Source organism: Heterobasidion irregulare (assembly GCF_000320585.1).
Source record: "Heterobasidion irregulare TC 32-1 unplaced genomic scaffold scaffold_12, whole genome shotgun sequence".
NCBI classification, from domain to species: Eukaryota; Fungi; Basidiomycota; class Agaricomycetes; order Russulales; family Bondarzewiaceae; genus Heterobasidion; species Heterobasidion irregulare.
The window spans coordinates 326,113-350,402 of NW_009258208.1; the positions used below are offsets into that span (position 1 = coordinate 326,113).

The 24,290-nt window shown below is 52.1% G+C and overlaps 10 protein-coding genes across 10 annotated transcripts; 8 read left to right on the forward strand and 2 right to left on the reverse strand.

Moving 5' to 3' along the window:
* Positions 1 to 245: 245 nt before the first annotated feature.
* On the reverse strand, positions 246 to 2,351 carry HETIRDRAFT_106415 (Nucleobase cation symporter; the record flags this gene model as incomplete). Its single annotated transcript, XM_009553711.1, has 11 exons — positions 246 to 556; positions 611 to 672; positions 738 to 1,015; positions 1,069 to 1,114; positions 1,168 to 1,368; positions 1,422 to 1,610; positions 1,666 to 1,725; positions 1,776 to 1,799; positions 1,859 to 1,942; positions 1,996 to 2,085; positions 2,170 to 2,351. 11 exons carry the CDS (start codon positions 2,349 to 2,351, stop codon positions 246 to 248), a joined length of 1,527 nt encoding a protein of 508 aa, XP_009552006.1.
* A 749-nt stretch (positions 2,352 to 3,100) lies between these two features.
* gor5 (GMC oxidoreductase 5) lies at positions 3,101 to 6,009 on the forward strand (the record flags this gene model as incomplete). The annotated part of the gene is made up of 16 exons (XM_009553712.1): positions 3,101 to 3,176; positions 3,230 to 3,500; positions 3,561 to 3,600; positions 3,662 to 3,859; positions 3,918 to 4,004; positions 4,056 to 4,323; positions 4,380 to 4,613; positions 4,661 to 4,709; positions 4,764 to 5,055; positions 5,108 to 5,131; positions 5,184 to 5,250; positions 5,306 to 5,423; positions 5,489 to 5,510; positions 5,566 to 5,617; positions 5,673 to 5,794; positions 5,848 to 6,009. The coding sequence occupies 16 exons, from the start codon at positions 3,101 to 3,103 to the stop codon at positions 5,884 to 5,886; spliced, it is 1,959 nt and encodes a 652-aa protein (XP_009552007.1). The 3' UTR covers positions 5,887 to 6,009.
* Positions 6,010 to 6,406: 397 nt separating this feature from the next.
* HETIRDRAFT_460997 (uncharacterized protein) lies at positions 6,407 to 7,010 on the forward strand (the record flags this gene model as incomplete). Its single annotated transcript, XM_009553713.1, has 3 exons — positions 6,407 to 6,628; positions 6,687 to 6,734; positions 6,789 to 7,010. The coding sequence occupies 3 exons, from the start codon at positions 6,407 to 6,409 to the stop codon at positions 6,921 to 6,923; spliced, it is 405 nt and encodes a 134-aa protein (XP_009552008.1). The 3' UTR covers positions 6,924 to 7,010.
* A 1,008-nt stretch (positions 7,011 to 8,018) lies between these two features.
* On the forward strand, positions 8,019 to 8,548 carry HETIRDRAFT_119119 (uncharacterized protein; the record flags this gene model as incomplete). The annotated part of the gene is made up of 3 exons (XM_009553714.1): positions 8,019 to 8,240; positions 8,299 to 8,346; positions 8,402 to 8,548. 3 exons carry the CDS (start codon positions 8,019 to 8,021, stop codon positions 8,546 to 8,548), a joined length of 417 nt encoding a protein of 138 aa, XP_009552009.1.
* Positions 8,549 to 8,899: 351 nt separating this feature from the next.
* HETIRDRAFT_455442 (uncharacterized protein) lies at positions 8,900 to 9,465 on the forward strand (the record flags this gene model as incomplete). Its single annotated transcript, XM_009553715.1, has 3 exons — positions 8,900 to 9,121; positions 9,186 to 9,233; positions 9,301 to 9,465. 3 exons carry the CDS (start codon positions 8,900 to 8,902, stop codon positions 9,463 to 9,465), a joined length of 435 nt encoding a protein of 144 aa, XP_009552010.1.
* A 588-nt stretch (positions 9,466 to 10,053) lies between these two features.
* HETIRDRAFT_422414 (uncharacterized protein) lies at positions 10,054 to 10,561 on the reverse strand (the record flags this gene model as incomplete). Its single annotated transcript, XM_009553716.1, has 2 exons — positions 10,054 to 10,364; positions 10,423 to 10,561. The coding sequence occupies 2 exons, from the start codon at positions 10,559 to 10,561 to the stop codon at positions 10,054 to 10,056; spliced, it is 450 nt and encodes a 149-aa protein (XP_009552011.1).
* Positions 10,562 to 12,758: 2,197 nt separating this feature from the next.
* On the forward strand, positions 12,759 to 13,387 carry HETIRDRAFT_162518 (uncharacterized protein; the record flags this gene model as incomplete). The annotated part of the gene is made up of 4 exons (XM_009553717.1): positions 12,759 to 12,774; positions 12,827 to 12,897; positions 12,955 to 13,005; positions 13,061 to 13,387. 4 exons carry the CDS (start codon positions 12,759 to 12,761, stop codon positions 13,385 to 13,387), a joined length of 465 nt encoding a protein of 154 aa, XP_009552012.1.
* Positions 13,388 to 13,626: 239 nt separating this feature from the next.
* Positions 13,627 to 20,008, forward strand: HETIRDRAFT_162519 (uncharacterized protein; the record flags this gene model as incomplete). Its single annotated transcript, XM_009553718.1, has 20 exons — positions 13,627 to 14,013; positions 14,091 to 14,631; positions 14,716 to 14,910; positions 14,963 to 15,079; positions 15,130 to 15,389; positions 15,442 to 15,805; positions 15,861 to 16,180; positions 16,236 to 16,563; positions 16,618 to 17,005; positions 17,061 to 17,749; positions 17,809 to 18,188; positions 18,237 to 18,405; positions 18,456 to 18,559; positions 18,611 to 18,802; positions 18,856 to 18,909; positions 18,965 to 19,124; positions 19,175 to 19,608; positions 19,657 to 19,745; positions 19,808 to 19,892; positions 19,952 to 20,008. The coding sequence occupies 20 exons, from the start codon at positions 13,627 to 13,629 to the stop codon at positions 20,006 to 20,008; spliced, it is 5,313 nt and encodes a 1,770-aa protein (XP_009552013.1).
* Positions 20,009 to 20,234: 226 nt separating this feature from the next.
* Positions 20,235 to 21,748, forward strand: HETIRDRAFT_422416 (uncharacterized protein; the record flags this gene model as incomplete). Its single annotated transcript, XM_009553719.1, has 9 exons — positions 20,235 to 20,248; positions 20,315 to 20,390; positions 20,446 to 20,541; positions 20,598 to 20,622; positions 20,676 to 20,720; positions 20,777 to 20,851; positions 20,910 to 20,989; positions 21,052 to 21,557; positions 21,610 to 21,748. 9 exons carry the CDS (start codon positions 20,235 to 20,237, stop codon positions 21,746 to 21,748), a joined length of 1,056 nt encoding a protein of 351 aa, XP_009552014.1.
* A 1,358-nt stretch (positions 21,749 to 23,106) lies between these two features.
* On the forward strand, positions 23,107 to 23,532 carry HETIRDRAFT_243346 (uncharacterized protein; the record flags this gene model as incomplete). The annotated part of the gene is made up of 2 exons (XM_009553720.1): positions 23,107 to 23,364; positions 23,461 to 23,532. Coding segments are annotated over 2 exons (330 nt in total), but the record flags the coding sequence as incomplete, so codon positions are not given.
* Positions 23,533 to 24,290: the final 758 nt, after the last annotated feature.

Sequence of the window (24,290 nt, forward strand, 5' to 3'; positions counted from 1 at the left end):
TACGAAAATACAGCATCTTATGGTGAGGCTGAAATCGGTGGTTATAGCTGGTAGGATCCATTAAACAAAACGACTGCAGCACCTAACCACGACCACAGAGCAGCTACTTGACTCGTTCCAATATATGTGTCCCATTAAGAGGAGTGTGTATTCTGAGGACCAGGCTGAACTGACTTCGTCCTATCATAGCCATCAGCCCAACTCTCGATTCTCGCAATACAACGTCAGTATGTATCCCTCCCTATTTATCGCCCCACCTTCTTCTCTATCAGCCTCAAAGGGATATATAGTATTACTGCCACTGCAAACCCAGTGAGCAATCCTATATCGCCTGTTCCCTTCGCAGCGATAGGCCCAGTGTACCAAGCTTGCGACATGCACGGTATAATTATAGCGACCGACGCAAGAAAGGCAGAGACACCGGCAAAACCAAGGGGGAGTCGCTTAGGATTGTTCCAATCTTCGACGTTGTAGCTGGCGAACCGTCCTCGTCGGATAATGCTATGCTCACACATAACGATTGCGGCATGGGAGGCGGTCCAGTAGCCAATGATACCTGTGTATTGGATGAACGTGAGTGAAATTCAAGCATGGAGATGGGGTAAATTACTAAGAATATCGACAAGAGTGTTGTAAAACCGTACAGCGCCAACGATCGCGACCGGGATGAGGCTGAGACAGAAGCGTTTGAAGGTCAACTTCTTCCCTCGTGTTAGAGATAGAAAGACAGCGCTCACATTGCGGTAGCAACGACGGCATAGACATATCTTGGGATTTTCGCGAGTATGGGCGTGACAGCCATAAAACTAGAAGCAAACGAGTACATCGTCGGCGCAACCGCACTCGGAATGGTCAAAGCGATGACGACGGTCAAAAACTTTCCGAATCCTCCTGACATGCCGAGTATAGCCTCTATCAGCCCTCCAACATTGTTGCCGTTGCCTAAGCCCGCTTGCCAGGCCGGCACCGCAGACGCGCTTGCTGCGAAAGAAGCACCCAACATATGGCCCGGGAGCTGTTCGTGCGTAAATAAATGCTCCCAGGAACTGAGATGCCAAAACCACCAACACTAGAGACGAAGAATCCGAGATAGACGTATATAAATACACGCCAGCTATCAAATACTCGTGAGTATCTCGTGCGTGTCAATGAGAAGGCAGCACGAACCTGGGCGAGTCTTTATGATATACTCCGTAGTCTGGAGTCATCGTACACCAACTGATGACACTAGAGACCAGGAGTGAGGCGAATGACAGCACAGAAGCCGGTGACGGCGGAGGCGTAGGGACATTTTCGATGTGCTTTGCACCAACACCGAGCATAACCAAAAACGCGATCAAGTTTGGGAACCACGCGACGCTTTCGTACCTGCTCATGACATTAGCGATGTACCAGAGAATTTCAAAGCAACGTAGATGTACATGTGGATGACTTTATAGCCACAGAAGCTCACAGCCAGTGATATGACAGCAATAATTACAATCCCGAGGGTATCGTCAAGACTGTCAGATACAGCAGCGAGTGTTTGGCCTCCGACAATTGTGTTGAGGATGAGAAATCCCTGGAGAGAAAAGGCATTGAGGAGGCTCGGGATCATGGCACCGTAGAATCTGGAGCAAAAATTGACGTCAGGAGAGCATACATGTAAGAATTTATCATATTTACCCCCAAGAGAACCGGGCTTGGACCATAGCACGGGTTCCCAGTTTTGGACCAAAAACAGCACTACGAAAAAAAATCAGAGGACATATGTCGAACTCGAAACTTGAACCTACAAGTATGCCGGGACTGCACAAAGTCTGCGATAAGTGAGTATCTCAGCTTGCCTTGCTGATGAATTGTAAACATCGGCACGGACATGACATCGACCATGAGTATGGTGACAAGAGAGTCTTTAAGACCGAGCGAGAAAAAGGCTGGTCCTGCTGTTCCCGTGCTGAATCTGGTCAAGAACGATGTTACTTTAGGTTGATGGTCTCGATAAAAATCCCTCACGCCAGGATATTGAGGTTGGCCGAACACCAGATAAAGAACATTTGGTACAGGCGCGTATCCGTCCTATCTTCCGGGGGGATAGGTGTGATGCTACACAGGTTATAGTGTTGACCAAGACAGGTGAGTAACTTTGAGGATTTGCTCGCCCTTCCAACCAAAAACATATCCACGCACCCATGCGTTTCGATGCCCCACTTCAATAGCAGTTTAGTGAATTTCTGAAAGGCGTTCGGCTCCGAACCCGGCGACGATCCAAGATTTTCAACTTCAGCTCCTATGGCGTCATCTGCCACGATGCCAGCCTCGAGCTCCTTGGCACTGCGCTTCTCATCCATGCTAGACACTGAGGGCGGCATGGTGTATAAGGGGTCAATTGAGACCTAGAGTAAGAGGGGAGGTAGAAACAGAGTCTGCTGCGAGATCGAACCATCACGAAAATTGGGTCTAGATAGCTGATTGAATGCCAAAGGGGGAGGATGAAGTGACGGCACATGGACCAGCTGATAGTTCACCCAGAAAAAAAAAGATAAACGCTGATAGACAGCATCGCGGAGTTTGAACATTCAGTTGCCCCATTCATCGCCTTCGTCACCTCTCTCAATACCTCTTTCAATTCTCCATCATGCGGTCAAAAGGCGGGTATCTGGAAAGCCAAAAAACAGGATAGCCCGTTGGAGGGGTATTAATCAATGGCATAATGCACACCATTACTACGTGACTGTCTTGTCGAGTGCTGAACGATGGTACTCTCCAGCACAGTCGGCTCGCAGCAGAATAAGCAGTCCGTGTCACTACTCGGACTCTGACTTCCTTCGATGATAGCCATCCCTCAAAGTCTGTTCACATTGAGCTTCGAGCCTGGGTGTCCCGAGTAGCTCGCTTCAACTAGGCGAACAGTCGCACTCTCCTGGGTCTCTGGTTGGTGGCCAGGCTCTGAATCAGCTAACTCGCGACCGCTCTGAACGATATTATGAGATTCATTCTATGTAGGCACTTGCTGTCGTTTTCTGCACTATTTAAAGGGCCACATATTAAACAACCGCCGTATTCGTCAATCGCCTTCGAGCCAGCTCTTTGACGGGACGGCAAGCGAGGCTCTACCACTATGCGACCCAGTACCTGTGGCTCGACCTTGGCTCTATTGTGCCTTTCCCTCCCGAGCGTCTGTGCACGCCCTAATGGTATCTGCCTTGTATCATATCTTGATAACATTACCTTACTCGCATTTACCAAGGCATAATTTCTGACCCTCGCACCTTTTCAGCACAGCAATTCGACGTCCTAATTGTGGGAGGCGGTGTTTCAGGGCTCGTCCTTGCTGCGCGTTTATCTGAATTGCCGTCACTCCGCATTGGTGTACTCGATGCAGGGACATACCGTCCAAATGATCCGCTCCTCACTATACCCGCGCAGTTTGGTGCGGCTTTAGGGAACTCGACGTATGATTGGAGTTTTTCTAGCGTGCCTCAGTCCAACTTGGGCGGCAGAGTGATAGCCGAGCCTGCGTACGTCTAGTGTTTCTTCTTGACATTGTTTTTATGCTCATTCGTGTCATTTGCCTGCAGCGGGAAAGTCCTTGGAGGTTCAAGCGAATTGAGTGCAATGGTGAGAGACTCTTCCATGTTACGCTCGACAGCATGAATTGATATGCTTCTATAATTGTCAGGTTTGGCAGCGTGGTGCAGCTGAAGAATATGATGCTTGGGCAAATGATTTCGGCAACGGAGAAGAGTGGGGCTTCAAGGCACTTCTTCCATATTTTAAGAAGTCTGAGCAATGGCTTCCTCCGCCACCGAATGTTCTCCCCGGTCAAGTTATAACCCAATCCTTAGCTTCGGCACACGGACAAAATGGAACCTTACCGGTGAGATCATGTACCCAAAGCGCCGAGACTATACCTCATATTGGATGGTTTGCTGCAGATTGGATATAATAACTTCTATCCTCCCGTCATCGCAGCCGGGGTCACTGCTGCGAACGCACTCGGAATTCCTACGAACTCGGACCCTGTAAGCTGACTTTACCATGACTTTCAGTCTCTAATATCTTACGCACTGCAGGACTCCGGCAATTCGGCAGACTTCTCTCTTGCTGCCCGCTCTGTGGACCCTGCCACGGGTTTGCGCTCAACCGCAGCCACTTCCTACTTGGCCCCAATCCTGGGCCGTGAGAACCTGCTAGTATTGACTGGTGCACATGTTTCTAAAGTCAGTTTCACGGAGGGGAGAAACGGAGAGCTGACCGCCAAATCTGTCCACTTTGTTGGTGGAGAGGGCAACCAATGGTCTGGATCTGCGAGGGCTGTAAGGGAGGTCATATTAGCCGCAGGTGCGTACTCGATGGGGGTGAATTCGAACGGAATCTGAGCAAGCTATTTCCCCTAGGACCATTGAAAACGCCACAGATCTTGGAATTGAGTGGTGTCGGGGATCAGAATTTATTGAAAAGCCTCGGGATTCAGACGAAAATTCACCTCCCGGGTGTAGGAGAGAATTTACAAGTGAATCCTCTTGATCTCGCATACAATAATGCTGTCTTCATACTGATGGGTCTCGCTGTCAAGGACCCTACTCTCACAGCGTCTGACTTCATTGCAAAGCCGGGAGTGCTTACTCTTGGTTTGTCCCACCAGCATTCGACGGTTGTCATCTAACAATGGTTATAGACCAGCTGCGCTTCAACGCAACATTCGCAGAGGAGCAGCAGGAGCTATTGTACGCTCTTGCTTATTTGTCTGAACTCTCAATTGCTCATCACACATACCTCAGCACCGCTAACCACACTGGTGCTTTCACATACAATACTGCAGACGTCGCAATGTCACCCCTGCAAGCGTTCCTCTCGGAAAGCGAGATCAACAATCTGAGCCTCGCGCTTTCATCTTCGCTGTCCAAGTCTACGAACACCTCATCATTGTCGAAAAAGCAAGATCAGGTTTTGGAACGCTGGATGAAGGAAGGAAAGGTCCCCTGGGCCGAATTTGCGGTCACCCCCAGTGGGGGTGCTGCATCAACGCCCGAAGGGAATAATTCGTATGTGTCAATCCTGACTATCAATTTGGTGAGTTCCTTTGGCGGTTCCGGCCCCTTTCCCGATACTGAACCCCTCAAAGCACCCATTTGGGCGTGGATCTGTGGTACGTTTATTTGTCGTCTCGTTGTAGCCGGCGACTGATCGATGCCACATAGCACATCAACTCAACCAATCCATTCGCGAATCCTCTCATAGATCCCAAATATTTTGCGAGCCCCTTTGGTAGGTCTCACTCTCGTCATCAGACCATCTCTCCTAATGCGTGTTGGCAATATAGATGTCGCCGTGCACGCATTGGGCACCGCCTGGGTCCGAAAATGGATGGCCACAAAACCTATATCCGACACGATTGCTCAGTTGCATGCCCCTCCAGCCAATGTGACCGAATTCGATGGGTACGTTTCAAAGCCTTTACCAAAAGAGCAGAAACATATGCTAAGGACATTGATTGTGGTGATAGATATGTCCGCCAGGGCGTCATCGTGCGTCTCCAACAGGCAACTGTGTTTCTGAAACGCTCACCACTCCACTTTTCAGTCAACATTCCATCAAGTGGGCTCGACTCCACTCGCACCTCGGGCTCTAGGAGGCATGTGTTATGTTCGACTATGGACATATTACATGCTAAAATTTACCTGCTCCAGGCGTTGTTGATCCTTGTCTACGCGTATACAATACAACAAACCTGCGTATTGTAGGCTCGGGTGTGTTCCCACTCGCTGTCGGCGCAGCCCCTCAAGCTACAGTTTATGCCATCGCGGAGAAAGTACGTCAGTAAAGGACCTCCGTCGCGGCTGACGCTGATTGGTGTGGTGGCAGGCTGCGGATCTGATAAAGCAAGCCTTGAGGACCCAATGAGATAGCAAAGTACACAGATTACCCCCGCATTGTCTTCAGGACGACGTATAGACTCCATTTGTGTACTTAGCAGCCCCTTTCGACCATACAATCACAGGCTTTTTTCAAGAGTTGGTCTCCACCGCTGACACTACATGCAAGATCATATAATCAAGTCATATACCTCAAATAACCTCACAGATCATTGATCTATCGTCACCGGAGTCGTATGCAGCAGTGGTTAGCTCAATCTATGACGTTGTCGATGACAAGATAGATTGGCTAGGTGAACCGACCACGGTGGGGTGGGCTGATGTCGCGTCGGAGCTGAACTTCAGCCTCTATGTCAATCGCTCCAACCAGTCAAACCTGTCGTTGAAGCCAGATGCTTGCTTCGCGGAAAATGAAGCGGGGGGGCTATATAAAGAGCCCAGTCAGCAGTCTACTATTTGTCAATTCATTATCGCATTTTCACCGAGAACTCGAGGAATAACTAGGTTGTACTAACTTTCACCCCAGACTTCCTCTAGCATAACGAAATATGCATGCATACGAATCCCCTCAAGATCCTTCAGCACAACTTACCACCGTGTTGAACTGGATCGATGCTTTGTCCCGTCGTGACTTCAGTGCCTGCGGAGAGCTCATGGCGGAGGACTATAAACATTCCGTGTTGCCGGGAAGTAAAGGGCCCGTGGCGTCAAACAGGCGAGAGGGAATCGACGTCGCAGAGAAAGCAACGAGACCCTTGAAGACTATTAAGGTTCGCTTGCTCTGTCAAGTTTCCTTGTTTAGCATCGAGCTGATGCAGTGGACGATAGTTTGAGTTATACGCTGTCAACGAGTCGCCGGGGAACATATGGATCCATGTATGTCAATTCGAGGATGCTTTTTAGATGCTGATTGGAAGTATTTGTGCACAGTTGATGCAACGTGCAGTAACGAATGAAGGAGATCATACCAACGCCGAGTCTATGCAGCTCTTCGCACTGGATCAAGGTCCGGACCCGAAGATCACAGTGATGGACGAATTCGTGGGCACAAAGAAGGCAGAGTGATCGCCAGGATTGAGGGTCAGAGACAGTGGATGGTCATTGAAACCAACGTGTACTGAGGTTGAGAATTTGAGGATACTTTCGTGTACCAAGCTGTGAGCACTGATCTTCACTTTCCAGTGACCTACTGTTACAAGATAAGAAATGAACCTTGATAAAATAAAGCAAAGGAGGTCGATTTGAGTTGATGTCCTGCTGTTGAATATGTTCACACTATTTTCAATCACTATAGTTCCAGCCATGCTCCACCGTCTATGAGAAATCAATCAATGTGAGACTCATCCGGCAAATTGTACTGCTCGCGAGAGTGGGAGATCCAGTCTATGGACCGAGTCGAACAACAATGAGGAGCGCGACAAAATCCTGGAGACTTCTAAAGGAGCAATAGGCAAACTCAAGATTCATGACAATATTAAGCAATGGAAGGACAAGGACTCACGTCATTAAGGGCGAAGCCTCCACTTTCTCATCACACTGTGTTTTTGCTTGAAACGAGACACAGATTGCCATCGCATCCAGGGTCATACCGCTCACCGGCGTTTGACAGGGGGGCTGGATTTGAGCAAGCATGAAAAAGGGAGTGTCCATCATTGGGCTGTACATCGTCCAATCTCCGACGACGTCCTGCTGATATCCTAACCTCCGTAGTTCCGCTCCGTATAACCTCTGATGGGGTAACATTGACCGTCCAACATTCATGTCAAGCAAAGCATGCATCTTAAGTAGACAGGCATAGCGTCACTCATGGCCGATCCTTCAGCTTGTGATATTCCTGTTTCGTCAACATATTGCTGTCGAACAGAGCTCTGGTGGTGTTAAGCTGCTGCCGGAGCTCACTGGGGTCCTCGGGCGGCGATATGAAATGATCGCTTTTTTCTGAGGTCGATAGGCCCAACATCACTGACTCAAATCACATGTTGTAGCAATAAAGTGACCTGCCAATGCTTCAAATAAGGGGCGTGAGGGCTGCATAAAAGGTCGGCGTCCGAACAACGTACTTGTCGTTACTCGGGTTCTCTTCGGATCCTCTCAACAGCCCTCCATATTCAGAACACCTGCCGACTAGCTACGCGCCCCTTCCATCCACATAGCCGAAATATGCATGCATACGTACCTCCTCAGCACCCGTCGGCGCAGTTCAGCACCGTGCATAATTGGCTGAATGCCTTGTGCCGTCGTGACTTTGATGCTTTCGGAAAGCTCATCACAGACGACTACAAGCATTCAGTTTTGCCGGGAAGCAAAGGCCCAGTGGCATCGAACAAGGAGGAAGGGATCGCGTTTGCAGAGAAAGCGATGAAGCCCTTCAAATCTGTCGAGGTTCGTATGCTCTGTCAAGTGTCCTTGTTTAGCATCGGGCTAACGCAGGAGACAATAGTTTGAAATATACGCGGTCAACGAAGCGCCTGGAAGCATTTGGATTCATGTACGTCTATTCAACGGTGCCCGCTAGATCATAATTGGAGGATGTCGCCGTACAGCTGATGTTGCATGCCGTGTCAAACGATGACAAACCATTCTCCTCCGAGTACATCCATCTCTTCACGCTGGAAGAGGGCCCAAGCCCGAAGATCTGCGTGATGGATGAATTTGTGGATACCAAGAAATTGGCAGATCTCTTTGAGTAATCGCGTATAGGGATAGGGGATCTCCGGAGAAGAGGCAGTACAAGGATAGGCATACGGGGACATTCTCGAAGATACGTTGTGTTTTACGATACCACTTGTATAAGCGACCTATTTTGAAGTCGCGACTATTGAATATATGACATGGAATTTCCTGTGACATGGCTTCCCTGAAAACTAGATGAGAAGGCTTGGCAGTTGATGGCAGCGATACAATACATGCCAGTGTCAATCAACGATATTCGATTCATGAGCCGAAATCGCTCTGTCGAAGTCGACTCTACCGCTCAGCTAGCAAGAAAACGTATAAAGGAGCTCGCCAAAATGTTAGTAGCCAAACACTGCCGCCCAACAATGTTCGCGCCGCCTTCGAATCCGTCTCCCCAGCTCCAAACCGTGTTACGTTGGTTCCAAGCGATCGTGCAATGGGACTTCAACGCACTTGAAACTCTCCTCTCGGACGACTACCTGCACGTCACTCTGCCTGCAAGTGCAGGCGATCCGAATAAAAACAAAGAGCATGGCATCGCTCATGCGAAGAGCACTGCAGCGTTGTTGGGTGGACAGAACATGAACGTGGGTGTCCAATTTATCGCGTCAAATCATTGGCTTTGGCACTTATTCATGCATCCATGTCAAGTTTGAGCTTTACGATGCTAACGAGTCAGAAGGAAAGATATGGACTCACGTATGATGTTTCTTTTTCTCCTTTCTCCTGGCGAGTCAACCCCTAAATGCCTCTCCGCCCTCCACAGGCGAGATTGTACACGAAGTTGGCCAACGGGGCAGTTTACGACAACGAATCTATCTTCCTGTTCACGCTCTCTGCAGGAAAAGAGCCGCAGATCAATGTGATCAAGGAGTTCATAGACACGAAGGCCGTGGCGGAGCGGGCAAAGGCGGTTTCTGGGGACAATTGATGCTGAGGAAGAGACCACTCAGGAATGTGAATGTAAATTTCATTGAATATACAACTGAGCATATCTCACTTTGTCCGTATATATTGGTGTGCATCAGTTCTCCTCCATCTCATTTGAAACTTTTGGGAGATCTCGCCAGTCGAATCGGCACCGTGTGGACGTGCATTTTTTGGATAAATATGTGTTGCAGCGGGATAAAGTTCTGGCCAAGGTATATACACACACGCGCAAACGAAATCGAAGCGTGTTCATCACTTGGTTTGATGTTGAGCGCATGTAGGCAAACGAAGATGACGATGGGAGAAGATGGAAGTCGGACATTGGAGCGCTCAGATGCCGAGCAGTGAGAACGATCGGTGATCGAGGTAAGCGCGCAGTCTCGTGAACATTCAAGCACTGATGAGAACAAGTACCCGAATCGCGCCGAGGAGGGTAAGGTACTAGCAAGGTAGTGTCACAAGCTACAGTAATTTAGATAGAAATGCAAGTAGTCAGTGGGTACTCCACTCACTTCCCAGCTAAGTAGAATACAATAATCGTACACGACGCGCGCAAGTCTGTCCTGTCCTTCGTTCCCACAGTCGCTGGTCATGGATGGTATTGCTTCCGACTCGGCCGCCCATAATAAGCGCTAGAGCTTTTTATCGGAAGCATTGCCGACCGTCTTCGGTCTGTCATGCTACTCAAACGCCCCATAACGTCTCGCGCCAAGAACACTGTGCCGTTCTCCTCCTCGTTCAGCACGCTACGCTCGTCCAGCGACTCGATGATGTGGATGTCAGAGGGGTGAATTGTCGCTGAATGGGAATAGCGGAAGATGGTAATAAATTCGTGGCGGTAGATCTGGACTTCGACTGCAGTCAGAGCCGAGGACGTTGTCCCAGGCACTGTAGGTGACACTGGGTAGCGGATGGTGGGTCAGTATCCAACAATGTCATAGGAGGCGATAGCACGCACGCTGGATCAAACAGACACTATCCTGGATCTGTGCGATCGCGAAGTGCATGGAAGGTAGTGGTAGCGAGGAGGGGGTACATGAGCCACACGAGATAGTAGCTGATGGAGAGGGCGCATTGGCAAAGGTGACAGTAGCCATTGGTCACAAGGCGAGAGGAGCTGGAGAGAGACTGGCTACGGCGGAAAGCAGGACGTCTTTATAGAGCATTGCATCCTCGTGCCGATACATGCGAAAGCGGTTTGCTCATGGAGCCAAGGAGCATCTGTTTCGACTCCATACTGAAAAGAAGTCCGGCAGAACATGAGTCTAGAGCGTCTACACCCTAACTTATCCGAGGCTCACCTGCAAGGTGACAACAGGGTCGCCTTACGTTGGCGAAGATAGGGATGCCTTTCAAATCCGGCATCCCCGGCGGGAATGAACAACGGCTCCGGAACAGCTTCTAAAAATAGCCACACATGGACAACGACTCTGGCTTGCTCTGACGGCCGCACCCAAAGCACCCTATGCTTCACTCCACCCTTTGCTGCGACGAGCGAACATATCGCTTGATTTGGTCGGAATTTCCCCCACGACGACCAATCTAAACGCCTCGCTGTCGAGAGATGAGAAATTGGCGAAAATGCGCAGCGGGTGTGGGGTTGTACATAGGAGTTGAATAGAATTCGTGCGTTACGACCCTGTGCATTCATGCACAAAAACGGTGCCACGATCGGAGGTTCCGCCGCGATGACCCCCCCCTCGTTCCGACCCCTCACTCATGCTGGCGCTTGATGCGGGTGCATGCTGATCTCCGCAGCGGAGAACTTCGTGGATTGAACGGGACGTCATGATAGTCGCCCACACGGAGAAAGCATGAGCGAATCGAGGTCAGTCAAGCCATAGAGGGCATCGGACATGCCTCGCTGATTTCCGGAAGAAGTATCTTTCGGCGGTAAACTAAAGTTTCCCGCCCGTGGCAATGGGCCCGTGATCTACAATTCCCCTAAGTGGTCTTCGCGTTTTGTCATCAAAAGGGTTCTATTTGTTCATCGGGAACCATGACGAGAACGTAAGTTATCGGATGGATTCGTGCGATCTCACTGAACTCACCAGACTTCCGGTAGAATCAGCGGGTGCCTCCCAAAATTAGGGGCGGTTCGGACCCAGATTTACACCGCTCTAGGTCTTGATTCTAGCCCAAAGTTTACTGCTCTAGAGGGGTTTCTATAAAATGGAGGCGAAGTGCTTGGGGCGGTTCCGAAGTATGGAGAGTTGTGAATGTATTGGATCTGGGAGGGAGTCCACACGCCCAAGTATGCGAGACGATCGCGACAAGGGACAGGGGGCGAGAAGCTTGCTACAGAAAGTCAAGATGTCATTTCTCGGTTGACGACTTTGCCTTCGACGAAACAGTTTCCGGCACACGTCGTACAAGTGTCGTACACGTGTAATGATTTTCAAATTTTCACGATACAGGGGCAATGGCGGGCAATGGACTGGCAATGGTAGCCCCAGAAACGGATGCAAAATCATGGCGGTGCCTAGGCTGGCCCGCAGTCGAGACTAGTCGAGGCGGGAACACTGCGGGAACAAGAGGAACTCTTCCGAGCACAGCCAATGATGTGAGATCGACGATATCGGGGAAACTTGGAACGCAGGAGCTCCTAGTTGCCCATAGGAATTGTAAAACTGTCACGACCACCATTTCATTACGGGGGAACACACGAACTCCTGAGACGGAAGAGCTCGCAGACATCTACGCCACGATGCCGCCACGTAGCGTGAAGCGATGACAGATGACCTTCTCAACCAGCACATGGCGCAGAAGAAGGTTTCGTGAGACGGCGTTGAAACTTGATCGATTTGACGAGGCAGGGCCGCGAAGCTCTAGACAATGAACAATGAAAATCTCCTTTAACGACATAGGCTACTCCTAGTTGTCCCTCCGATCTACACTTGAATGATAGCTGCAACTTACTCAAGATACCCCTGTCCGTGTCAGGCCGTCATAACACGATGCTGCTCGAGCTTTGCGATTTCGCAACCATCGAAAAGCGGGATCAAGCTCTTGAGAATGGAGAAGTATCAGACATCGCCGTGTGCCTCTGTAAGGTCCGGACGTTGAATGCAATGGAAGGGTTCGAAGATGATTCAATCAGTGCACCCCAGACCAAGAAATGGAAAGTCGAACGGGACCGACATCGAGGTTTGGTGTGCGGGCCCGTGAGCTTGCTCTAGAGGCACGATCAGCCGGCCCGGGCGCTCCAGGCGCAAAGCTCGATTCCGTGAACACTCGACCTTACTTCCACCAGCCTCCGCCTCAATATCGTTTTCTATCCTGACATTGTCACAGATGGCGTCCGATCCCTGTAAGTATGCATCTCGCGCTGCAGCGGTTCATATTGATCATTGGAACCCTAGCAAAATCTCAGTACGCTGCTGCATCTCATGTACCTCTTATCCAATCTCCCAGTCTGCGTGTGCCTCGACCCGTACGTCTCATCTGGACTCCTGACCTTCATTCGGGGTTGACTATCTCATTCCGACAGGTAGAGATGCCCCCAGATATTCATCCTCTACCAGATAGCGTCACAGAATACGTACGTATCAGCCTTCCGCTTTCTGATCTTCACGTCTCACAATCTAGGTTCGCAGTTTGTATACCCGTTCACGCTAGAGCCGCATATAATCATGTTAGAATCATCCAGACGACAAACAATTGCAGCCCACGCGGCCCGTCGGGAAGCACTCCTCCGTGCGCGAGAGGAGGACAAGGAGCGTAGGAAGCGGGAGGCACTGAGGAGGATCGCACCTGGGTTCGAGCCAAGAGGCACGCCTCTAGTACCAACCAGGGTGAGTGCCCCTTTGGAGCCGGGCATTGGACATGGCAGTGCGTCGGAAGGAGGAGGTAGGGTGAGAAACGCGATGGAGGATTTGGTAGACGGTTTGGAGGCTTTGGAATCTGCATCGAAAACATCGTAGGTGTATCTCCCATATCGTTTACATATACCATCTTGTATTTTCTTTGCTGTAATAAATGCCAGACTCTTCTCTCAAAGAGATACTGCTAGCAAAGGAGATTGCGATCGGTTCGATTGAATAATCGGTTCGATTGATGACGCATGGGTATGACTCGGGTTGCCTGCCTCGACTCTTCACCTTTCCCCCGAGGGGAGGCCAAACCCCTTACCTTTGACCACCAGTTTCCGCGTACAATTCTCATGGCGAAGGGTCAGTCGTCGGCGTCGTCTGCGACGCGCAAGAAACACGCCCGCAAAAGTGGCAAGGATACTCCAGCACCGGAACTCCTGCCTCGCGAGAAGAAAGCAAAAAGTAAAGACAAGGGCAAGAACAAGGAGCCAAAAAAGAAAGTATACATTGCACCTGCGAAGCCTGCGCCTGTTCAGCAAGATCCGCTCGATACACTGGGACTCGCGCATCAGCTGCCGCCAGAATTGCTAGTAGTCCTCCGAAAATTCAGTAAGAAGGATGCTGTGACAAAGACGAAGGCTTTGGAAGAGTTGCAGGCTGGGTGGATCGACAAGGCGAAGAAGGAGGAGGAAGGGAGCTATACATCGGAGATATTGGTGCTCATGTTACCAGTTTGGGTGCGTCCAATATCCATGAGCTTCATCTTGAGATTCATCGAATGCACATGTATTGATATCTTGTCCCGTGCATCTAGCTGCATTACATCCCATCACTGTTCACGCATCCCTCACGGCGTATACGCTTGCTCACGGCAGGACTACACTCAACTCTCCTGCGTATTCCTCATCTACGCGATCAAGTCTTCTTCTTTATCCGCGATGTTGCATCTGAGGATCAGGCCGAGTCGATATTAGGCAGCTGGTGCATGGCTTCCCGAGATGTCGATCGCCAGGTCTCTATCTACGCGCGCCGTTCCTGGGAGGAAGCCACTTCGCTCGTAGTCTCCGCCGATAAACTGCATATATTCGGCACTCTTTTACATTCTCTCATTGCCTTCGTGCAGCGAGCCATCCTCAATCCCACAGAACTTTATCTATACCTTAATCCTGTTCAGGTTGCTGTGGATCTAACACCGCCAAAGAAGGTGCATGGACGCGTTGTGCCAAGTGCACCAGTCAAGAAAGAGGATGAGGACGGCGGTAGTCGTATGAGAGGTGATGGAGATGAAGAAAACGACTCGGACAGGAGGGCTAGATTGAGGGTCGGAGGATTGGGTGTTGTGCAATGGTTACTAGGTAATGGGTAATGGTCTGAGAAGATAGACCGTTTCATTTCGATTCTGATTCTGATTCTGATTTAAATGTCTGCTTTCTTTATAGATGCGCGCGCGAAGAATGCCGGATCTGAATCCCTCCAAGACCTGATGGACATGCTCTCCAATCCGGCTCTCTGGAGCTCACTTCATTATGCAGACGCGTGTCCCTTTGTCGACATGGAGAGCTTTGGACTCGCGCAGCCTGTTGTACGAACATCTGCATGGTCTTTGCTTCAGGTTTTGCTCCAGCACTGGAGGGGTGTGTTATTTCATGACAGCGTCGCCTTCTTTACTGAAAGTCGGCCTCATAGATCAAATGGATCCATTGGTAGAGTTATTAAGCGTCGCAGTGCTCCGCTCTGCGTTTGTAGAACCAGACACTCAAGTGAGAAGTGTTATGTGGCGGCCCTTATTGACTTTCCTCAAAGGTACGTCTCACGCACTGAGGCTTGGGAGGCTTTGTGAATATGAAGTACAGAGTTTCCGCGCGCTTGGGAGTTGGAGGCTTCGGTCGACTTAAATAAACAATACGACGGCGAAGATGATTCAGAAATGGAAGATGCGGACGAAAGCACCAATTCTCCTGCACCGGGCACTGAAGCTCTAACGCCTGTAACGTCTAGCTCTCATTCGAAGGCGTACCATGAATTTTTACAATTCTTGGAGCTCGGATGCTCAGGGTCACCGCTTCAAGGATATCCGACAGTGCTAATTATTCTCTCTACAATTCCCTCCTCTGTATGCTACAACTTCAGCATACTCAGTAGAGGCTTATTCACGAAATTTTCAGATCCTCCTAGCCTCTTCGTCGCCCCCGACCTATCCAGCTGCAGACTTCTTCACCTCATTCTGGGCAGCTATAGATGGTCGCGCATTGAGCGCATTGGAGCGCGCATCTACTTCCAGGGAATTTCTCTCCGCCCTCCTTGAGTGCATGACCTTCATCATACGGCGTGTGCGGAACGGTTCACCTCCAGCAGGAGAAGTACAACAGACACAAGTGAATAGTATCGATGATGCAGTGAAAAAGCTTGTGGCAGATCAGTACGCGCGCGTGTGGCAGGAGCTCGCTGCCACAAAGTTGAGACTTGATGCGACTGTAGCTGGTGTGCTGATGGCAAACAACTTACAGATACTGGAACGAGTCGACATCAGTGAGGATATGTTGTTTATCTGATCGCCCGCTTTCTGCTGGCTGACTCTGTCTAGGTCTTTTTGATGCGGCGTGGGATGCATTTTCCCCGTCCATGAAAACACACGCTATGATCGCCGGCGCACATGATTCGCATCTCGTGTCGACGGTCCTGAAGACCTTTTGTGCGACATTCGAACGCGGAAGCCGTGTCCATACGATTGGGAACGCGTTCATTCATACTATCGCTGGAGATATATCTACCCGGTGTCAGAGTATATTGGCTTCACTTGAAGCGGAGACAGAGACTGGTAGGGCACGCGAAGCTGTGGCCACTCTTGCAGATGTAATCGAGGCATTTGGGGATGCCTTATTCCACGAGACCGAGTTTGCACTGGTAAGGTTCCATCGCTCTTCAATTCTCATATCTAATCGAATCTGTTTCTTCATAGCTTATTGATCAGACAATCCGAACATACGCATATACCTTGCTCACCCTCTCTCCCCATCTGCTCGTGGTTTACCTCTCTCATCGTCAAGATCAAGTCGGTACATTACATCTCTGGCTCACTCTTCTATCGTCCATCTCGACGCATTCGGATGCTATCTACACCACTCTGCCGCCACTGGTCGACGCTGCGCAGGCTGGTGTTCTCCCAGAACATCTTACCGCTGCGGAAGGAGAATTCGACCAATCAGTTAACAAGCTATTTGCAGATGCAGTCGGGGGTCACGATACTTCTTCTTTGCCGTTGTTGTTGAGGCTTATACGCATTGCGAGTAAGTCTGGTGGTCGTTTTTGCATCGGGCTATGCTTATTACTGACGCTCGCAGAACCCTTCGTGACGGATGACTCTTTTGAGGCCCTACTCGAATACGCTATTTCTGACTTCGGCGAGAACTTCGAGTCGGTATCTTCAAGAAACGAAGTGGACTTGGCGAGGCTCGACGTGCTTTTGGATGTTTTATCTACGTCCTTTGAAGTCAGGCCAGAGCTGTCCTCGGACGAATCTGTTTGCTCGTCCCTATTACCTAGCCTTTTCCTCTTCGCCTACTTGTTGCCCAAGTGCTGTGATTTGGACGGTGCGCGCTCGGTCGTGCTAGCAAAGGCTCTTTGGACATCATGGTTCGGTCGTGCGACCGATGGTCTGAGAGCTGTAATCTTGGAGATGATCATCCATCAATTGCATGACGCTGTGTGGGATGTCAGCACACGAGCGAGGTGAGCCATAGTGCATCGTGGCCCTGTATCATCTAACGTATCCTCTTCAATCCAGCCCTCGCGACATCATCAAGGTTCTGACGGAAGACAACCCTGGAGTGACAAGCGTCGCCTTCGAGAACATACTGCCTTCTCAAGCTCGTCTATATGACGAGCTGAAGGCTTCACGCTCTGATCCTGCGCATCCAAGTTTAGCGATCAACCATCCTCTTGTCCCTCCATCATCTACGTTCGACCCAGCAAAAGGTTCCGGATGTTCTACAGATATATATGGGTTCACCTCATATGCAAGAGCTGTCAGCACTCTTCTTTCCGTCTTCGTAGAAGATCGCCATGCAGCGAAGACGAGCATATGGGCCTTGCGCCATTTACTTGTTCTTTCATTCTACGCTGATGAGTTGATGCAGATGCCATTGTCTCCTAGTCCTATATTTTCGGACAGGATCTTAAAGAATGTACTTGTCGATCTCATCACACAAGTACGACAACTGGCGGCGTATATGCTGGTCGTGCCATCAGAGGGTAAATGGCATGCAACTGTGGTTTATGCGGTCTCCGATGGCAGGCCGAAGGTCGAAGGAGAACTGGCCCAATTTGTTGTCGAGTTGGTCAGCGCTGCGATGCGGACAGACTCATATAGGGACTCGGCAGTTTTGTTGGCTGCGTTGCAGTACATAGTTGGAGACGCGGATAAAGGAGAGGCAGATCTATGGATGGGGTTGGCTCGTAAGATCGAAAAGTCGGGTAAAGGTTTTCCCTCTGGATATCTAGTCCGGACACTTTGCTGATGGCATTTTCATTAGCACCCCAGACCGCACTTGCGATTATCACTGCTGTGGTCCAGTTCGGCTCAGAGCCACCACGATTGGAGCGGTACAGGAATGAGCTGGCTGCTGGGATACTAGGCATTCCCTCGACAAAAGCCAACACCGACGGTGTCCTCTTGCTGCGAAGGCTGGCAGCCACTGCTCCCGACTTTGATTCAGATGTGGTGTTCCTCCCTCAACCGCGAGCCGTGAACTTCATGAAACAATGTCAGCAATGGATAGCCTCCGATGAGGAAATCGATGAAGACGTGGAGAGCGAGATGACGGCGGTCTTCTACCATCTTGTACCCATATTGCAAAATGTTTCCGGAAGTCATTGGGATTTCATCTTTGATGTTATTGAAAACAATCTCGAGGTATGTTACTCCAACTTCTTGCACCGCTGTCTCTTATGAGAATCGTAGAACTCCTCGTTCGACGACGATATGACATTGACGATCTTGTGGAGGACGATACGGCTTATCCAGGTCATTGAAGATCAAGTGACATATAATAAGGCATTGCGTGCAGATTGGCAACGGAGGCAGATAGCAATATTGAGTTTGCTGAGAGACCTTGTTGCCTCTGAACCCAGTACGCATTGACTCGTCAGCTGAAAGTGACCACAACTCATCGTCTAAAAGAATCCCCTTCTTTGTCCACCCCACGATCAACGTGCAGAGAAGCAGCGCTGTCCATCGTCCAAAACCTACCTCATTCCTTGATCAACCATGAGATGCTGTCCACAGTAACTTCGTCATTTCCTCAATTGACTGATAGCTGATCTATTCGTCTCCAGATGTCTCATCTCCTCTCAGACCCTTCAATCGACGTCCAGAAGATGGCTTATGATCTTCTTCGTGAAGCGGCGAAGAAGCGAACTGAATATCTTGTGATCGAATCTGGCGTGAACACCGAGGATGTCAAGATCGATCTACCTGTGGAACTCGTCAACTTACTTCAATCAACATTAGACGAAGAGGAGGGATCGGTATGCGCACCATCATCATATGTTCACATTTCACCTTCCAACCATTAGAACAGCCGTTTGCCTGCATGTTAGGCTGGATGGTCACCTTCGATCTGTTCCAGAACGCTGTAAGTTTTTCTGTGTATGACGTGGGGGTCGGTTTTCTCACTTCAGTTCATAAAGTCGATGAAAGTGAGATCGGGGTACACGGAACACCTGAGAAGCCTGGACCTCATTGCGAAACACTTCATACCACTGGTGTTGGATGCCCTGGGGTTATATGGAAGAGCCGGACAGTTCTTCAAGCTAGGCATATGGGCAGTGGACGAATTTTATCTCGAATGTAGGTTTTTCGATCTACCATCATGGCCATCAGGACTAATCAACCGATAGCATTTGACCCGGAAAATACCCTCAGCCTACCGCTCTTTGCTGCTCATCTTTACTATCGTGGGCTTGTAACCGCTCCGTCTCTCTTCCGCATGTGGCTTTTGGACTGCAAAGATTACACACTATCGACGTCGGTCGGAAACTACACATCGCAGCACTTCTCGCCCGTTATCATCGGGCACGAGCTCGGACACGTCAAGAGCCCGGAAGTGACTTCCGAGCTGAACAGCGACAACTTCGCCGTCAAGGTCGCAAGCAACACGAACGAAGTGACGGGTGTGTTCACTGTCGACGAGCAGCAGCTCGAGATCATCCTCAAAATCCCAACGGATTGGCCACTGCATGGGATCGAAGTCAAGGAGTCGAAGCGGGTCGGTGTCACGGAAAATCGCTGGAGAGGCTGGTTACTGGGGACGCAACAGATCGTCATGTATCAGGTATGCGGGCATACATCACTGGCGGTGCATGAACTGACCACCTTTTAGAATGGACATATCGCGGATGCTCTGAGTCTCTTCAAAAAGAACGTCTCGCTACACTTCGAGGGCTTGATAGAATGCGCGATCTGTTACTCGTACGCTTCATTTTTCAATTGGTCCATTTGCGATGTATTGACCGTGATCGATGTTTGTACAGTATCATCAGTGCCATCGATGGAGACAGGCCTCGCAAACCATGTAAGACGTGCAAAAACTTGTTCCACTCGTCGTGTCTCTTCAAGGTGTGTTCTGGAGATCTCCTGGTCATGCCAAGCGCTGAATTGAAGATCGCTTTCTCCAGTGGTTCCATTCAAGTCACTCGTCTAGCTGTCCGCTGTGTCGCTCAGATATATTTTAGAGGTCAACCGTGTACGATCAAACTAGTGTACAGAATACATTCGAAGCTTTGGCACGTCGTGATCCGCCATCAAGTGACTTGAGTTATGTACTTGCGGGTAGCCGGGCCGGGTCGGGCTCAGTCATACCTCTCCCCATAACATGGGTGCAGGCCGAGAATAGATTTCTCCTCTATCGTCTTTGACGACTTTTGTCAGTGCACAAACTATTCGTGTGTTTTGAAATCAATGTCGTCTTCTGGGTCCTCCGCGTCCTTCACCTCTATCAATAGTCGTCTAACAGCCGTTGCTTCTCACCTCACCAGCAGTCGTCCGAAGGTCGTGGTATGTCGCGATCTGGGGCCAGATGTCATGAAGCTTTTGTACGAGAGGAAGGACCTCGAAGTGAATCCGCAGTCCTTATACGCCGCCCATGATGCTGGCTAACGTGAGCTATGAGGTCGTTGTGTGGCCTGAGGACCAAATATGCGACAGACGGTGGCTGTTGGACAATATACATGGCGCGTCGGGCGTGCTCGTCTTTCTGACGGACAAGGTACGTCCCTACGCGTTGCTCTATTAGAGATGTGCAGATACAGCGCGTGTACACAGGTCGACGACGAGCTTTTGGATAGAGGTGCGGCGAATTCCGAGTTTTGCTGCCAATGATGACCTGATCCAGCTGTTCAGCTGGACCGAGCTTAAAAGTGGTGTCCACGATGTCCGTCGGATACGGTATGTTGGAGGATGTTATCGCTTGCATGTCGATTAAAGACTGTTTGTTTGTGCAGACCATGTCACCCTCCCGGCCGTCTCTCGAAGGCATGTCCGGGTCGGCTACACGCCAGACGTCCTTACAGATGCAGGTATGCATTCGAAACTGCGCAGCTTTCTTATCTGACCACACGCCATGCGCGACACCAGTGGCAGACCTGTCCGTGATGCTCGCCCTCATGGCCGGCCGAAACGGCGGCGAGACGGTGGCTATGGTGCAGAACGGCGAGGTAAATCCCCCACTCTTTGTGTATGCCGCTCGGACGCGAGGATGACCGTCTACGACGGAAAGTGGCCAGGCTTCAACTGGGCGCCCTTTGGGTTCTGCGGCCCCCAGCTCAGCGCGGGCCCGTTCGCGTCGACGCGCACGGTCGGCTTTCTCGGCTTTGGACGCATCTCGCAGGCGACTTTGGCCCGCCTGGTCCCGTTCGGGATCACGCACTGCATCTATACCTCGAACCCATTGTCCCCGCCGAAGCCCGAGTTCGAGGCCTCCCTCAAGGCGCAGCATAAACTTCAGGCTGTCCGGAAGGTTTCTCTGGACGAGCTAGCCGCGGAGAGCGACGTCTTGTTCGTGCTAGCGCCCGGAGGCGACGCTACGAAACATGTCGTCAACGAGACGTTCCTGAGGAGAATGAAGAAGACGAGCGTGATCGTCAACACGAGCAGAGGGACGCTCATCGACTCGGACGCACTCGTCAAGGCGCTCAGAGAAGGCTGGATATGGGGTGCTGGATTGGACGTCGTAGAGGGCGAGCCGAAGATCGGCGCGGACCACCCATTGGTGAAGGAGCCGAGGTAAGGGAGTCGTGCGTGGCTGCCGGGCATGTCTGATTTTTCCTTGCGATAGATGCATCGTGGTACCGCACATAGGGAGTGCAACGTTCGAGACGAGGTTGGGGATGGCGACGTTGGCGGTGAAGAATTTGTTGGCTGGGATATCTGGGGCCGCCATGCCGGCCGAGCTAAGTTTAGAGGGCAGGGCATGAATAGAAGTATAGACCGTTGTTGTTTTGGTTTATAAGGGAGGTATACACCGATGTTGGCATCATTCGCCGTTAACGTGATGTAGGTCCTCGGCCGTCGTCCTCCAGCAGCATCGAGCACGCTCGGGACCTTCACACCTGCGCATTAGAACGAGCTTAGCAATGGATGCGGGTTGTTGAGCTCGAGCTCTGGGTCGTTCTCGAGCGCTGTGCGGCAACGGCCGGATGCTGATTACATCCCCGCGGCGCAGGGATCCAAATAAGGCAACCGGCGGGCCCGACTGCGCGCATTGTTCGCCCAAGGCGGCACCGCAGCGGACGAGTCACTCGACGTGAGCAACCGTATATAAGGCGTGCTGGCACCCCAGGAGAGCTCGACAAATCGTCCTCCTGGCGCACAGCCGGTGATATAAGTGCATATTGAATGCCATACTGTTTCACTTTCAGCGACCCCGGACACTATTCCACTCTTCCTCCTCAAGCAATGATGCCTTCAACGCCGGGCGAGAGCAGCGCGGGTGCCAGCACACCCATGACATACCCCAGCCCGTGGGACTTCGACACGACTCCGCTGCCCGCTCAAGAGCAGCCCGCGGGTGCCCAGCAGTTTGAATACGCAATGCAGCAAGATGCGCTCTACGGCGGCGCGCCCCCGCCACAAAACCACGCGCCCACCGTGATTCAGCTGGAAGAGCGCCCTGCGCCCCTGCCGCGCAGTCGCCAGCGCCGCGCGCAGGGCAGCAGGACGCCGCGGCTGCACGTCGAGACGACGGGTGAGAGCAGCGCTGTGCGGCCGTTGACGGCCGGCGCCATCGCCCCCTCGGGCCCCGCGCGGGTGTCGCCCGTGCACGTCCACGCCGAGCGCGAGCGCGTGCACCCCTATCGGCGACCGCACAGCGCAGAGGATGCGCCCGCTCGCGCGCGCGGCAGCGCCACGCCCACTGCTGCGGGCTCGAGCGGGCGCTCGAGTGAACAAGCGTACAGTGTGAGATTTACGCCTCTGCATCATCAGCAGCCTCCTCCTCCAGCGGCGACGCCGACTGGGGGCGGATACTACTACAGCGCTCTGCCGCAAGCGGGCACCAGTGCGAGTGCAAGTGCGACCGCAGGGTCGGGCGCAGCGCCTGCGAATCTAGCCATGAGGTGCGCCGCAGAGCTCACGATTTTTCGTCCTCATTTCACCAGGACTCGGTCGCTGACGCCTCTTCACCCACGGATCGCCCCGCGGCAGCCCGCCCGTGACCGTGCCCAGCATGTCCCGCTCTTCCACCGCCCCGCCGCCCGCGGCGCTCTTCCCCGCCGGCCCCAGCACGCGGACGCGCCCGACCCGCGCCCCCCCGGGCGAGACGGTATACAGCATCCGCGCCGACGTGCACTACAGCCTGCGTACGAACACGATGACCGCGCTCCTCGAGCTGCCGGGGCTCGCGCGCGAGGACGTGCAGATCGGCCTCGCGCCGTGCCGCTTCACGCGCGCGCCGCAGCTCACGATCTCCGGCCGCGCGCGCGCGCCGTTCCCGCCCGGCGCCGCGGACGAGCGCGACGGCCGCGCGCACACGACGCGCGAGCGCAAGTACGGCCCGTTCGTGCGCCGGCTGCACGTCCCCCCCGGGACGCAGGTGCGTGCTTCGAGTAGTTTGGGTTTTGGGCGCGGCGGGAGCGGGCGCTGATTTGTGGGTGTCGTGGTGTTTTGCGGCTGCCGTTGGGGACGCAAGGCGCGCGACGTGGGCGCGGAGATGCGCGACGGCGTGCTTATAGTGACGGTCCAGCTCGGTACACCGATGGCGGTCCCCCCGGTCCCCGAGATGATTCCGATTCGGTGAACGCGCGCGCTTCAACGCCCTTGCCGACTTTTTTTTTGCGATTTTCATCCGATTTCACGCCTTACGCTTCGACGCGACTTTTACGGGATCTTCAAGCTTCGAGTTCCGCACGTCGGTCGGTGTCCGCAAAACGAACCACGGGACTTGGAGGCCCCCAAGTGGACTTTTGAATTTTGGTTTGACTCTCCCGCGCTGCATATCTATATTTTCATCTCGCGCTCTTCTTCGTCTCGGGATATCCATGCTTATTTTGTATCATACCCTTCGAGCCCCGTCCTCAGAACCCCCTCTTGTAGCCCATCGCCCCGTCCCCGTCCCCGTCCCCGTCCCGTCCGCATTTCTTGTCTCCGCCCTCCGTCTCCACCGCTCCCGATCGGCTCTACTACTACCACCGCTCGTAGTAGTCTCTACTACACCTCTTGCTCTACTCGCCGTCTGCCCGCCACGCACGCACGCACGCACCTACCTACCTATCCATCTGTTATTAGACGGCCCTCGCAATGTAATTACCGCGTTCGGGCGCCCGCGCGTCGCGCGTCTGATTGAGTTCGGGATCGGGACCCGAGTACGCCAGCGGGTGTCCTCGTGTGTTCTGATGGCAAGTGCCAGTACGGTAGCTACTCAGTACGTAAGGGAGCGTGAGGCGAGCGTATACGGTGCCGCTGTATCGGCCGCGCCGATCAGGCCCGACACGAGGCGAAGGCGAGGGCGGACGGACGGAC